Source organism: Dinoponera quadriceps, unplaced genomic scaffold (genome assembly GCF_001313825.1).
Source record: "Dinoponera quadriceps isolate SergipeBrazil2010 unplaced genomic scaffold, ASM131382v1 scaffold3579, whole genome shotgun sequence".
Taxonomy (NCBI): domain Eukaryota; kingdom Metazoa; phylum Arthropoda; class Insecta; order Hymenoptera; family Formicidae; genus Dinoponera; species Dinoponera quadriceps.
Window position 1 is genome coordinate 685,615 of NW_014557637.1, and position 14,028 is coordinate 699,642.

Consider the following 14,028-nt stretch of genomic DNA (forward strand, 5'->3'; position numbering starts at 1 on the left):
ATATATATATATATATATATATATATATATATTCAATAGTTATATGGTAGATAGTACACACTATATTGAGTAAAAACATCTTAGTAAATATAGGTCGATAGTTCGATCGTTTCTGAAATATAAACATTTATGTATCTACCATATAAATATTGAACGGTGTTTTTACATCTTGTATATACATGTATGTTAAGGCTCGCCTTTCACTTGTCCCCCTCTCCTCTCGTTTAGCTTGTCGATCTCAGGGTCGCTGAGAAACTCGAAAAGCAGAGGTCGGCGTGTGTAATTCCGCGTCAAATGCGTTCGCTGGCGTTCGAGCGGTTGGAGGAATCACGTTTTCTCGGTGGAAGAGACGCGAAATAATAATTGGGCTCGTACGACGGAGGGGCGACCTCATGTCGGTCGGACGGAACGGTGGCCGCACTAGCACGTGGGGAACGACTAATGTCGACCCGGAGGTGCGGTGCAGTGATGTTCGAGCGGTGGTGGTACCCATTGTGCTTCTTCGATACTCGTTCTCGCTTACATCGTCGTGCTTAACCGTTCGAGATGATATGCGAATGTTCCCGGCGCGGTACCAGAGTTTTATACTCCACCTGAATTTCGACCGGTTTGTCGGTTCTCCACCCGAATATTCGCTTTCGCATTTCGGCGGTAATCGACCGGTTGCCGCGCTCGCAAGGCTTCGCGCACCTGAGAGCGCTTTCGCATACGCGATGTTCCTGTGGTTCCTCGGCGGTATTTGTATACGTTTAGATAAGCACGTGAGTCGTGGATTGGCGGTGGCCCCGGTTCACGGACGCTCTTCGGGGAAACGACGCCGAGGAGGACTCAACGATGTGATAGGTCTTGAATCGGTTCTTCGTAAATAGTGCGTTTAAAATTGCAATGAGAGATATCTACACTCAGTGAAAGAAAAAGCGGCATTATGAGAAAATAGAAGAAATTTGAGAAAATTCGAATGCTTTTTAAGACTCGGCTATTTCTCGGCGGACATATTGGTTTATAACATCAGGCGAAAAATGACACAAAGTGAGTTTTCTGGGCATAGAGTTTTATTTTTTAGTTCTCACTGGAAAACGTAATAGTTTTGAACCTCCTGAAACCTGCAAAATGTGTAGCAAACTGAGATGACTATCTGATATGTCACGTAGAAACGTAAATAGTTCTTGAAGTAGAGGGGACCATTTTTCAGCCATACTCAGGCGACCGTGACAACTCGTTATCATTGCGTCTCGATATATATATATACATGTATCATTTTTCCTACACATATAATAACAAACTTTTATCATATTAAATATAAGAAAAATTTATCAGAAAATTATCGTTTCTAATGTGCCACCGAATTTAACAGGGCTGAACATTCACTTTTTGCACATAAAACCGAAGAATCCGGAAGGGAAACGTGTCTTGCCGCTTCTGATTTTACACGGATGGCCCGGTTCTGTGATGGAATTTTACAAGATCATCCCGTTGTTGACTACCGTGAGGCCGGAGCATGACTTCGTCTTCGAGGTCATAGCACCTTCCTTGCCCGGATTCGGTTTCTCCAGCGGCGCCACGATACCTGGCCTATCGGCCTCCAACATGGCCGTAGTTTTGAAAAATCTCATGTTGAGACTCGGATTCGACAAGTTTTACGTCCAAGGTGGCGACTGGGGCGCCTGTATCACCACTGATATGTCGATTCTGTTCCCGCAACAGTAAGTTCACAATACTAGAGTTTATTGGCGCTAAACTTGAAAACGTTTAACGCGCTAAGTTTTAAAAATTACTCGAAATTGCAGTGTGCTGGGTATGCATTCTAATTTTTGCTTTATGATGGACATGTGGTCTTTGCTGAAAGATATATTTTACCACTATCTTCCTCCGAGCCTGTCACCTTCCGGAGATTTCTATCAACTAGCGTCATTGAAGCAACAAGTGATTGCTTTCCTGGCAGAAAGTGGATATATTTATATCCAAGCTACGAAAGTTGACACGATCGGTACGTGACATAATTGGACTTCGTAATTATTATTAATATTATTTCTCTATTTAACTACACTTATTTACATATTATTTCTCTATTTAACTACACTTATATACATATTATTTCTCTATTTAACTACACTTTCTTGTAAACGAGTGATTACTAATACGCTAATAAAGCGATCATGGGAATGCAAAATGTTCTAAAAATAAATCGTGCCTGTTTTAGGAGTTGGTCTATGTGATTCGCCAGCTGGTTTGGCCTCGTATATTATCGAAAAATTTTCGACCGGCATTAATTACTGGTACAAGTTTAGAGCGGATGGCGGAATTCTGGAGAAATTCACGTACGATGAGCTGATCGATAATCTAATGATGTATTGGACGTCGAACAGCATTACTACGGCCATGAGAATATACGCGGCATTTTTTAGCGAGCAGAACTCGAACATGCGTAGCTTGAGAACGTACGTAACCATATCGCAATTAATCGCGTTGTCATAAGAAATTCTTATAAATAATCGTAACACCAAGTGACGCCTCCTACTTTACAGGCTGCCAGTAACCGTTCCCAGCGCTTGCGTGCAGTTTCCTCATGAGATTAAACTATATCCTGAGAATATACTGAGAGACAAGTACGTGAACTTAGTACGCGTTACTAAAATGCCACGAGGTGGACATTTTGCGGCGATGGAGGAGCCTAAATTACTAGCGAATGATATCTGGGCCTCCGTTGGGCAGATGGAGGTGTTGAAGCGAAGTAATGAGAAGAACAATAAGAACAAGAAGAATGATCTATAATCTGCGAGACTGGGAGTAGTTTCTATGTGTATTTTTATCATTTCTAATTTGGTTACTTCTCAGAAATTTGTATGGTAAGCTATGTTATTTGTGTACATTGCAAAACCCGTAAGTTTAATAAAAAAATACCGAAATAATGTTATAATTATGTTCTCTCATTTTTATCGTAATTCTTCGCACTCGTCCACGCAAATAATTAACGACGCATCGCTGCGCGCCTGATTTACATTCATACAACACGTAGCGAGATAATTACATGTTAATAATAGAAAAATAGTGTTCATAATATATTTTTGTGTTTAAGGTTGTCTGAGCATTTCATTTGTTAATATTGCCGGTAAAAAATATATTGACACGTTGTAATGCTAACTTATCCATCGTTAAGATACTGGAAGAAAAAAAAGAGAGGAGAACTTCGATCCAGTATCAAGGAAGTAGTCTGATCGCTACTAAGCGCAACCAAGGTAGGCCGGTATTGACATTTGCCGCTAAAATTCAGGTTCATATCACATTAAGGGTACCCGAAAGGAAAAACATACATCCGAGGGCAGATGTATATAAAATGGCTGAGTGTAATGGCCAATACAAGAAACCTATCGTTTCACATTTCGAAAGATATATGTATTTGTTATTATTTTCATTGAATTCTGTTTCCTATTTTGTGTCTCTCGACTCGTCGGCTCGAACATGCGAGGGTTGTGTTTGCACTGAAATTTAGATGGTAAGATAAGATATCGAGAGATGAAGAAACGAAAACGAGATATCACGATTTGAACTATGAAACACACGTGTCAGTCTCGCGGTGTATCTGTGCGCGCGTCTAGCGTTTCCGATAAGATTTTTGCGTATTTTATCTCTTCTTCCCGTGTACCTGTCGAATACTTATCAGTTTCTATTTGACGTACCTAGCGGAGCGAAGAGAGACGGGAACGACTCTCGAGTTTGTCTCCAGTCCCTATCAATATCACGTGAGCCAAGATCACATCAACTGATGATATAGTAGCATTTATCAGAGTCTGCCGCACAACTGGTAGCTTACCGATGTATTTATGCGCGTACTCTAGTAGTGTGAACGTGGTGAACAAAGAAGTACAAGCGCTGCGATCTTCTAACCCTTGCTCTATAATATAAAAGCGATGTACCGTCACGCGACGATGTAGTTGCAGACGTCAAGCACAGAATTGCCAGCTATTTAACGTTAACAAGGTACAGTGATGTATACTTAAATTGTCTCCATTTTATAACGATATTTGCTGAATCACATTCACCAGATGTTTTGAAGGCCAACATTTAATATTTATAAGGATATCGTTATTCAGTCGCAAATCAGTCGTACTTGACGCGTCGTTCAGAACATAAAGAACGAAAAGAAAAATTGGTTGTCTCTTCACGGTGAAACCAACGAACTTCAAGAGAACTGAAGATTAGTGTCGATTAATTTAAAGAAATCTTCTTTACGTTAAAGTATCGAGTACAGATCTCTCCAGTGAAATGAACTACTTTCTAATTTCTCTCGCTGTCGGCCTGGCATTATTCTCGTATCTCTCGAGATATTATTGCTTTAACACGACCTACACTATTCCACAAGTAACGGAAACATGGTGGACGCACGGTACCGAAAAGTCCGCCGATAACAAGGTCAAGCCATATCGCGTCAGCTTCTCTCAAGAGGTATCAATTGATGATGTAATCGGAAATAAAGAACGAACTAAATAAGAATGTGATTATTAATTAACGGATGAAACATTCTTAGATGGTGGACGATTTAAGATATCGGCTGAAGCATACTAGAAATCTAACACCGCCGTTGAAAGACACCGCTTGGACTTACGGCACAAACACAGACGTTTTGCAGAAACTTTTGAACTATTGGGCGAACGATTATGACTTTCGGAAACGCGAGGATTACATCAATCAATACTCACAATTTCAAACCAACATCCAAGGTAAGGGAAAGTCCGTCTGATCGATGCAAACGCGCTCGAAGTGAATGTTCAAAACACTTAAATATGTATAAATTTTTTTGTACATATATATATATATATTTATGCAATGTCGTTGACAAGCAGGTACAAACACAGTGACGGTGCAGAAGGGAAGAGGAGAATAAAAATGTCCTCTACTATTTTGCAAACAACAAGCAAAATTTCGAATTATTGTTTATTGGAAATGACTGTGCATAAAGGCTTCTTTAATTAATGAATTATTGTTATTAATTAATAATGAATTAATTAATAATTCAATAATTTATATTACCATTATATCTTTATATATATATATACGTATAAATTATTTTTACATATATATAACAAATTATAACAATATAGGAATAATATCTCAGATAATTATCATTTCTAATGCTCCACCGAATTAAATAGGGCTGGACATTCACTTTTTGCACGTAAAACCGAAGAATCCGGAGGGGAAACGTGTCTTGCCGCTTTTGATTTTACACGGATGGCCCGGTTCTGTGATGGAATTTTACAAGATCATCCCTTTGTTGACTACCGCAAGGCCAGAGCATGACTTCGTCTTCGAGGTCATAGCACCTTCCTTGCCCGGATTCGGTTTCTCCAGCGGCGCCACGATACCTGGCCTATCGGCCTCCAACATGGCCGTAGTTTTGAAAAATCTCATGTTGAGACTCGGATTCGACAAGTTTTACGTCCAAGGTGGCGACTGGGGCGCCTGTATCACCACTGATATGTCGATTCTGTTCCCGCAACAGTAAGTTCACAATACTAGAGTTTATTGGTGCTAAACTTGAAAGCGTTTGACGCGCTAAATTTTAAAAATTACTCGAAATTGCAGTGTGCTGGGTATGCATTCTAATTTGTGCTCGGTGATAAACATTTGGTCTTTGCTGAAAGAACTATTTTACTACTATCTTCCTTCGAGCCTGTCACCTTCCGGAGATTTCTATCAAGGAATATCATTGAATCAACAACTGATCGCTTTCCTGCAAGAAACCGGATATTTTCATATCCAAGCTACGAAAGTTGACACGATCGGTACGTGACATAATTGGGCTTCGTAATCATATTATTTCTCTATTTAACCACACTTTCTTAAACGAGTGATTACTAATACGCTAATAAAGCGATCATGGGAATGCAAAGTGTTCTAAAAAAATCGTGCCTCTTTCAGGAGTTGGTCTATGTGATTCACCAGCTGGTTTGGCGTCGTATATTATCGAGAAATTTTCGACCGGTACTAATTACTCGTACAAATTTAGAGAGGATGGCGGACTTCTGGAGAAATTCACGTACGATGAGCTAATCGATAATCTAATGATGTATTGGGCGCCGAACAGCATGACTACGGCCATGAGAATATACGCGGCACTTTTTAGCAAGCAGAACTTGAACATGCTTAGCTTGAGAACGTACGTAATCATATCGCAATTAATCGCGTTGTCATAAGAAATTCTTATAAATAATCGTAACACCAAGTAACGCCTCCTACTTTACAGGCTGCCAGTAACCGTTCCCAGCGCTTGCGTGCAGTTTCCTCATGAGATTAAACTATATCCTGAGAATATACTGAGAGACAAGTACGTGAACTTAGTACGCGTTACCAAAATGCCACGAGGTGGACATTTTGCAGCGATGGAGGAGCCTAAATTACTGGCGGATGATATCTGGGCCTTCGTTGGACAGATGAAAGTGTTGAAGAAAAATAATAAGGAGAACAGCAAGGACAAGAAGAATGATTTGTAATTTACTGCGTGACTGGAATTAATTCCTACGTGTATTTTTATCATTTCCTATTTGGTTGCGTAATGTTGAATGGTGAGCTAAGATGTTTGCGTATGTTGCTATGCGAGTCTGTAAGTCTAATAAAAAATACCGAGATAACGTTATAATTATGTTCTCCTATTTTCGTTGTGATTTCTCGTATTTACAAATGTATTATATTATCGTCGGCTCATTTCGGATAGCCCGATTTATATTTATACGTTACGTCATCTAGCATAGATGAGCACATACATGTCAATGATCGGAAAACGGTTCATGGTCTATTTGCATATTTAGCATTGTCTATGTATTTTACATGTCAATACCGTTGGTAAACAGCTTATTAGCATAATCGCGACCGTGAGAATCGCTCCTTATTACACAATAAAATATTATTATATTTAGTTCTTGTGTTAAAATCGGCTTGTTAACATTTTCATGTTAATAACATATCTAAGTGTTAATTTAATTTATTGTGAGTTTATGTTATTGTTCTTAGTATTTTGTGTTGATTCGATATTCAACGTGTGTAAATGTTAAAATAACACATTTTATACTTCAGTTTTGATTAACATATAGGTTGATTAATATATAATAAATATTAATTTTGTTTTAATTTCTTACATAATATTTGTGTTACTTTTTAATATATTCACCTTGCGTTAAATTAACAAAAAAATTTGAGTTGACCGTTTGGGACATGTGAAATGTGCTAAATTTGACACCAAATTTTTTACTATGCAAAAGCAATATATTTTGTGAATAATATATTTTATTATTATGTGAATTATAAATTCAGAAAGAAAAAAATTATTGGATAAAGAAAACATCTTGAAATTAAAAATTTTTTTACTTCGAAGATATTGTTCATTCTATATCCAATATTTTTTTTCTTTTAATTTATAAAAATTATTTTTGATTAACATAGATATATTTTTAATGGAAATATATATAGAATTTTCTCAAATAAGAGCAAGTTTTGTCTTCATAAGATAATATATAAAGATATCATAAAGAAGATCATAAAGATTATCTTATAAGATTATACATTCTTGTTTATATATGAGAACATGAGTCTCGAATTGATCATTTTTTTCTGTGTAGTTCAGTTACGATTCAGTGTGAACGTGAAGAAGAAAGATAGAAAACGCAGTTTTCACGAAAAAATGATCTTCCGCAGTATGAATTTTTCTGCGAAATATCGAGGCATTTTTTCAATCGTAACTGACACCCGAGAAATGCTATGCAATGCGAGAATCGAGTTCATGTTGGTCGAAGAATCTGCAGATTAAAAGCGACGCGGTAACACGAGAATATCTTCTATTGCACCTGAGTAGACACTTGAGTAGATTATCAAAGTAAAAAGCGTTGCACCGTAGGTACAAAGTTCACTGTCGGCACTACGCTCACGATTTCCCCTGCCATTTCTGACCAAACGTACGCACAGATATCCGCGCTCTCTTGTCGCGCTTCTCCAGTCGCACGCTCTACGTTAGACGAGACAGACGCGCCATGTGGAAGACTACGACGGTGATCTTGGTTCTCGCCATCGGAATAACTCAATTATTTTTGTGAGTGCGAACGCCAGATCAATTCTAATCATCAAGATTTCACTGAGATTTTGCATAATACCAACGTGCTTCATTCTCGATGCTTCATTCTCGTGCTTCGTTCTTGATGCGTAGTTCCGTAGTGAACTGCGTTTCTTCCTCTTTTGCGCATCTTTGTTTTTCACGTTTAAAATATATGTAAGAGAAACCAATCAACAGTCAATGTCGTCGAATAAACGACGGCATTTAAGATCTTTCATTCCCGCTCAGGTCCAACACGGTCGTAGATGTGCCGGATTTGCCGGAAACGTTTTGGGGTCCGGAAAAGAATAAAGGAGCGTCGAAGGAAATACGACCATTCGTCATTAACGTGCCCAAATCGGTAAGAAACTGCAAAGTTGACTAATTTTTCCTCCTTGTTCGTATAATTAATGTTTTCCAAGTTATATTTTGCATTATACATTGCATTTTCATGTTTATGATCGGTCTGTTACGTAAAACGTATCGTTACGTTGCAAATTGTAGAGTGATAAATACATAACATATCTAAGTGTGAATATATAGGATGTCCCATTTTAAAAGACCCACTGAAATATCATTTTGGTAAAGCGTTTTAGAGAAAAACGTTTTAAACAAAAGTTGTAGAGTTCAGGGGGCGGGACGTTCGATGGTGACGTTGTCTTTGTCACGGATTTTTCAAGGTCATTTGAAGGTGAACTTTTGTTTTTTTAATGGAATGGCCTATTTTTGATACTGAAAATTGATAGAGGAGGAAATTTTACGTTAAAAGTATGTAGCAACATGGGTCAAATGGACCGTAAAAGGTCACTTAAAGGTCAAAAAAGTTCACTTCAAGAATGAATGAAGTATATCAAAGCAGTTTGATATTCAATTATGCTTCATGTCATGGGGTCAAGTTATTTTACAAACAATAATTCTGTTGATTCAATTCTAATCGATTCCTAAATTTCGAAAGAAAAGAAACAATCGAGTTATGGCTTACGACAACCGTATGTACAAAATATAAGTTGCGCTTTATTCTTTATCTATAACCTAAATATGCTATATTATTGAAATTTAAGTTCACATTTATATCACCTCTGAATATGTATATACACACACACACACACACACATACATACACAAATAAGATTCCGCTCTTTTTCAGATAACTTTGTATTTTTTCAACCATTTCTGTAACTTCAAGGTCCACTTTCCTCACACTCTAATAGTGATTGATTAACTAGTAGAAATATTAACCGGTATAATAGCCGTAAATCATTTGAATTACAGTCATACGAGCCACAGGCGGTATTGAAACAGACAAATCTCACGTATGCACAATAAGTTAACGAGTCTTTGAGATTAGTCATGTTGAGGCTACGTAATTCATACCGGACGAATGCTTTCGGTTCAAGTAACAGAATGATCCATTCTTGTCACCGTGTTTTCTACGTTCTCTTATCTCATCGTTCTCTTATCTGCATTGCACATTATTTTCGTGCTCTCTCTTTCTATATGCAGATAGCCGAATAGTCCGTTACGGTAGTCATATAATCGGAGTGGAAAATTTCCGTTTCTCGAATCGAAAGTATTTCTAGACAACATTTTAATTAATAAGAACAGGCTCTCTAAAATTAATAAGAACAGGTTCTCTAAAATGCAATCGGTGTATTACCACTGAGAAGTGGTCAATTGTCACTAGTAATTATAATTGTAACATTGCAAATCAGTAATATTTTGCTGTAAAAGTCTGCTAATAACAGCAATTATTTCCATCGAAGAAATCTAACTGCAGAAACTCTTATCTCTTGGGGACTCGAAATCTCTAGCTCTTAAGTTCATTACATGAACTATGCCAAATACGACATATGGTATGCGTATCGCACATATGAATGTATATATGACATGTATTTCTGCTACGGAACGCGTAACAGCGATTTGCAGTGAATTTTTCATCGTCCAAAATCAAGGAAATATTCGACAAAAGAGCTAAGCGGAAGAGTTTTCACTAAAAATTAGTGAATATTCACTGATTATCGGCATTATTTTGTTACTATTTTTTGTTACTATTTATGTTTACGCTAAAGTGCTAAACCGTTAAACGGACTTCATGAGTGCTATTACACGGCAAGGGTTATCTCTGAAAGATATTTCATTAACGGTTCGGTAATAACCGTTGTTGGGGAGCTCTTCCGTTTAATTGGAATATATTAGATATCAGATGTAAGTGAATACACCGATCGGGCGCATGAATTCACTAACTATAGTTGTTAGTAAACCGGATCAACATAGCCGTGTAATAAGATTCGACGTTCTCGCATGTTCTCGCTGTTCGTGTGCAGCCGGCCGCGAAAATATCGGCGACTGGGCGATGGTTTTTCTTTTAAAATGCATCTTCTCGATTAAGGTGATCGACGATTTAAATCAACGGCTCGAGAATGCGAGGGAATTTGTGGAACCGTTAGAGGATGCTGCGTGGACTTATGGTGTCAGTTCAACATATCTGAAAGATGTCGTTCAATATTGGCGCACCAAATATAACTGGACCGAACGGCAAGCGCTACTAAACAAGTACCCTCAATATGTGACCAATATACAAGGTAATAAATTCCCTCCCGCCTACCGATCGTTAAGTTTTTTAAAAACATGATTCATCAAGTTCACACGTGAGACGGAAGAGAGTTGATCTAGAAATGAGAACCAGCGGCGAAAGCAGCGTCGAGCTCGTAAACTCTTATTTTTTTCGAACTTTTCTTCCGTCTCTGCGTGTTATTAAAAGAACGTTAATAAGCATCGACCCAGATTGACAAACGTTTATCCGCGACTCGATCGTAAAAGCACCGTTAGAACTTTTTTCGTCACTTGACCGAAACAACACGAACGGCTTTGTGTAAAACGAATCAGGGACGGACAGCGCTTGGCAAAAATAAATTACACGTATCCGAATTATCGTCGGAATGCAAGAGCATAAACTCGGTGCGATTAATGAGTCTTATACGTGTCAGTCGCGCTCGGCACTGAATGTTTTTTTTTATTCAAATTGATGTTAATTTTTTAAACCGATGTGAAAGTTCAATTCGAAGAATTCGAGTTTCATTGTTCACAGCCATGTCAGATCCTCTTATTTGATCCCTTCAATAAAATTCTTTTTTAGTACACTATTATGTAGAGGCAAGCAATAATTAGTGCCAGGTTCTTTTATGTAATGTTCAATAAAGTTCTTTTTAAGCGTACTGTTTTACATGATAAGGCAATAACTAGTACTACAATGAATATTTTCGAATTACGAGAGAAGGAACGGAAAAATTGATCTAATAGCAAATACACTGTCATCATCATTGGTCGACACTTCGAACACGAAAATGTAAATTTTTTATGTCCATCTTAACTTTTTATCTTCATCGTTAATGAAATGTTTTTATTTTTCAAAGATATTCAAAAGATGGTAGTAGTTATTGCCCTATTCTGTGTATATTTCCATACACTTCTTTTATATTATTATATTGTGATGTTATTATATTAAATACGATGTAATTATATGTTAATTAAATTATATATTAATTAAACGAGTAACTCGTGGAATTTGGCTTGACAGGTCTGAACATACATTTTTACCATGTAAAGCCACAGTTACCGAAGGATCGAAAATTGAAAGTTCTTCCGCTATTACTTCTTCACGGTTGGCCGGGATCCGTGGTGGAATTCCAAAAAATGATTCCCATGTTAACGACGCCTCGTCCCGACAAGGACTTTGTGTTCGAGGTGATTGCACCTTCGCTTCCAGGATACGCGTTTTCGCAAGCAGCCGTACGAAACGGTTTGGGTCCATCGCAGGTAAAATTCATTCAACAACAACATAACAATAATCTTATATCTTTGCTGTATATTATGCGTCACGCGTTTATGATATTATCGCAAAAAAACGATATTGATGTAAGAATTTAATATTTAATATTTTACATAAAAAAATTCTATTATACCAATAAAATTAGTCAATAACGCCATAATTGGAGTAAATCAATCGCGATTCAATAACAAAAATATTTAAACACTAATTAATAATATATTATATGATATATATAAACAAATTAATATATTATTAGAATATATAATTGAATAGAATATATAATTAAATAGAATATATAATTAAATATATAAAACATATTAATTAAATCAATAAATGAAACTAAATGAAACTAAAACTCGAATTATTAAAACAACGTATAACATATTAGTTTCAATAATATTGCTGTTGAACCAAAAAGATTTACAACGCAATTATGGCGCTGTTGACCAATTCTATCGGTACGATAGAATATAAAAACGAACATAACATAGTACTTATTACTCCTTATTACTTTTCACTTATTATTTGCAGATGTCTGTGATATTCAAAAATCTTATGTTGCGTCTCGGCTTCAATAAATTCTACGCGCAAGGAGGAGACTGGGGCTCTTTTATCGTATCACATTTAAGTGGTCTCTACCCGGACAAGTACGTCGTGCTACTAACGATTTTTACGTAGTAACTCAACAAGACTTGACATCTAGAAAAGTAGAAAGTATATGAAAATGACTCTCTTTTCTCCAGCATTCTCGGTGGCCATATGAACATGTGTGCTAATTCTGGCACATCTAGCATGGTATGGAGATTGATTGGCACTGTTCTCCCATGGCTCGTAGTCAATAACGAATATCATTCCAAGATGTACCCTTTAAGCTCCCACGTGAGTCGATTACTCGAGGAGTCGGGATATATGCACATACAAGCTAGCAAACCAGATACTCTAGGTATCGTATTTGTTGAAAGATTTCTTCAGAGTGAAAACTCAACAAAGATTGCAAATATTTTACTTTTAAGCAAAACATTTAACAAACATCATACAAGACCGAAAGTTGTAAATTTTTAATCTTGTTCAATTTTTATTAAAAGTTTTATTGAAAATTTTTGTTTACAATTGACAATTTACGCCGGCTTTTAGAAGCTTTGTTATCTATCGATTGTATACCTGACAGTCCATTGTAATTATATTTGATATTTAATTTGTTTCGATCGTAAACTATGAGATTCTCCGTCAAAGTAAAAATTCTCATCAAAGGAATCGCGGTGGCAGCCTCGCCGACAGGATTGGCGGCATACCTATTGGAAAAGTTCAGCACGTGGACGAATCCAGAGTACAGATTCCGTCCTGATGGCGGCCTGCTCGAGAAGTACACTATGGACGAGCTTTTAGACAACGTCATGTTGTATTGGGTCACCAATTCTTTAACTACGAGCGTTCGAATTTATGCTGAGCAATTTAATAAAGCTCACATGAGCAGCAAAATCGACGAGTGAGTGTCCCACTTCGCGAGCTACTTGCGAGACCTCTTCAAAATCGAATGAAAATTTTCTTTAGAAAACAAACAACGGCTTTATCTCGCGTATTTTTAACAAAGTATTATTTAACAAAATGTAATCTTCGTTTGTGTACCTTCCAGAATACCAGTCAATGTGCCGACAGCGTGCGCGGTATTCCCTTACGAACTTCTCTACACACCAGAGAGCCTCCTTCGAGACAAATACACTAATCTGATACAATTTAACCATTTACCACGCGGCGGTCATTTCGCTGCATTCGAGGAGCCGGCTCTCTTAGCGAACGATGTGTACGAATTCGTGTCGAAGACAGAAGATATTGCGAAGAAGGCCGGTAAAGATAAATCGAACGCGGAGAAGAAGATAAAGGAGCCAACGAAAATTTAAGGACATTCCTTCGGTTGCATTACTGTTAAATGAGGAATCGGCCGGATCAGCTGTGAAAAATCCTCGTTAAGCGGCGATTATCAGGGACGAGGAGGTTTTACGTTTTTCAGTTTTGTACACGCGTGAGAAGGTTTTTGTGAATAAAATAGTTTACATAAATCTCGAATTCTCGCCGTCTTTCTGAACTCTCTCGCACACAGAACTGTTAAACAAGGATTTAT

General features: G+C 37.4%; 2 protein-coding genes across 2 annotated transcripts in view; both read left to right on the plus strand.

The window, feature by feature from the left end:
* LOC106749328 (juvenile hormone epoxide hydrolase 2-like) overlaps positions 1-2,915 on the plus strand; it is a 4,251-nt gene extending 1,336 nt beyond the window's left edge. The window contains exons 3-6 of the mRNA XM_014628673.1: positions 1,355-1,703; positions 1,788-1,987; positions 2,201-2,438; positions 2,526-2,915. Of these exons, the coding sequence (XP_014484159.1) occupies positions 1,355-1,703; positions 1,788-1,987; positions 2,201-2,438; positions 2,526-2,772 (1,034 nt within the window). The 3' untranslated portion in view covers positions 2,773-2,915. The remainder of the gene's footprint in view (positions 1-1,354; positions 1,704-1,787; positions 1,988-2,200; positions 2,439-2,525) is intronic.
* A 1,004-nt stretch (positions 2,916-3,919) lies between these two features.
* LOC106749308 lies at positions 3,920-13,973 on the plus strand. Its single transcript, XM_014628631.1, has 14 exons — positions 3,920-4,443; positions 4,526-4,718; positions 5,151-5,499; positions 5,584-5,783; positions 5,920-6,157; positions 6,245-6,487; positions 7,940-8,080; positions 8,330-8,441; positions 10,470-10,662; positions 11,658-11,896; positions 12,441-12,556; positions 12,653-12,852; positions 13,161-13,395; positions 13,543-13,973. The coding sequence occupies exons 1-14, from the start codon at positions 4,264-4,266 to the stop codon at positions 13,805-13,807; spliced, it is 2,904 nt and encodes a 967-aa protein (XP_014484117.1). The 5' UTR covers positions 3,920-4,263; the 3' UTR covers positions 13,808-13,973.
* The last annotated feature ends 55 nt before the right edge of the window (positions 13,974-14,028 follow it).

What these genes read in the sequence shown, in the direction of transcription:
- LOC106749308 (XM_014628631.1), top strand. Translation starts at nt 4,264, where the DNA reads ATGAACTACTTTCTAATTTCTCTCGCTGTCGGCCTGGCATTATTCTCG. An exon ending in AAGGACAAGAAGAATGATTT is followed by an intron (nt 6,488 to 7,939) that starts GTAATTTACTGC and finishes CTGCCATTTCTG; the next exon opens with ACCAAACGTACGCACAGATA. An exon ending in TAGCAAACCAGATACTCTAG is followed by an intron (nt 12,853 to 13,160) that starts GTATCGTATTTG and finishes TTCTCATCAAAG; the next exon opens with GAATCGCGGTGGCAGCCTCG.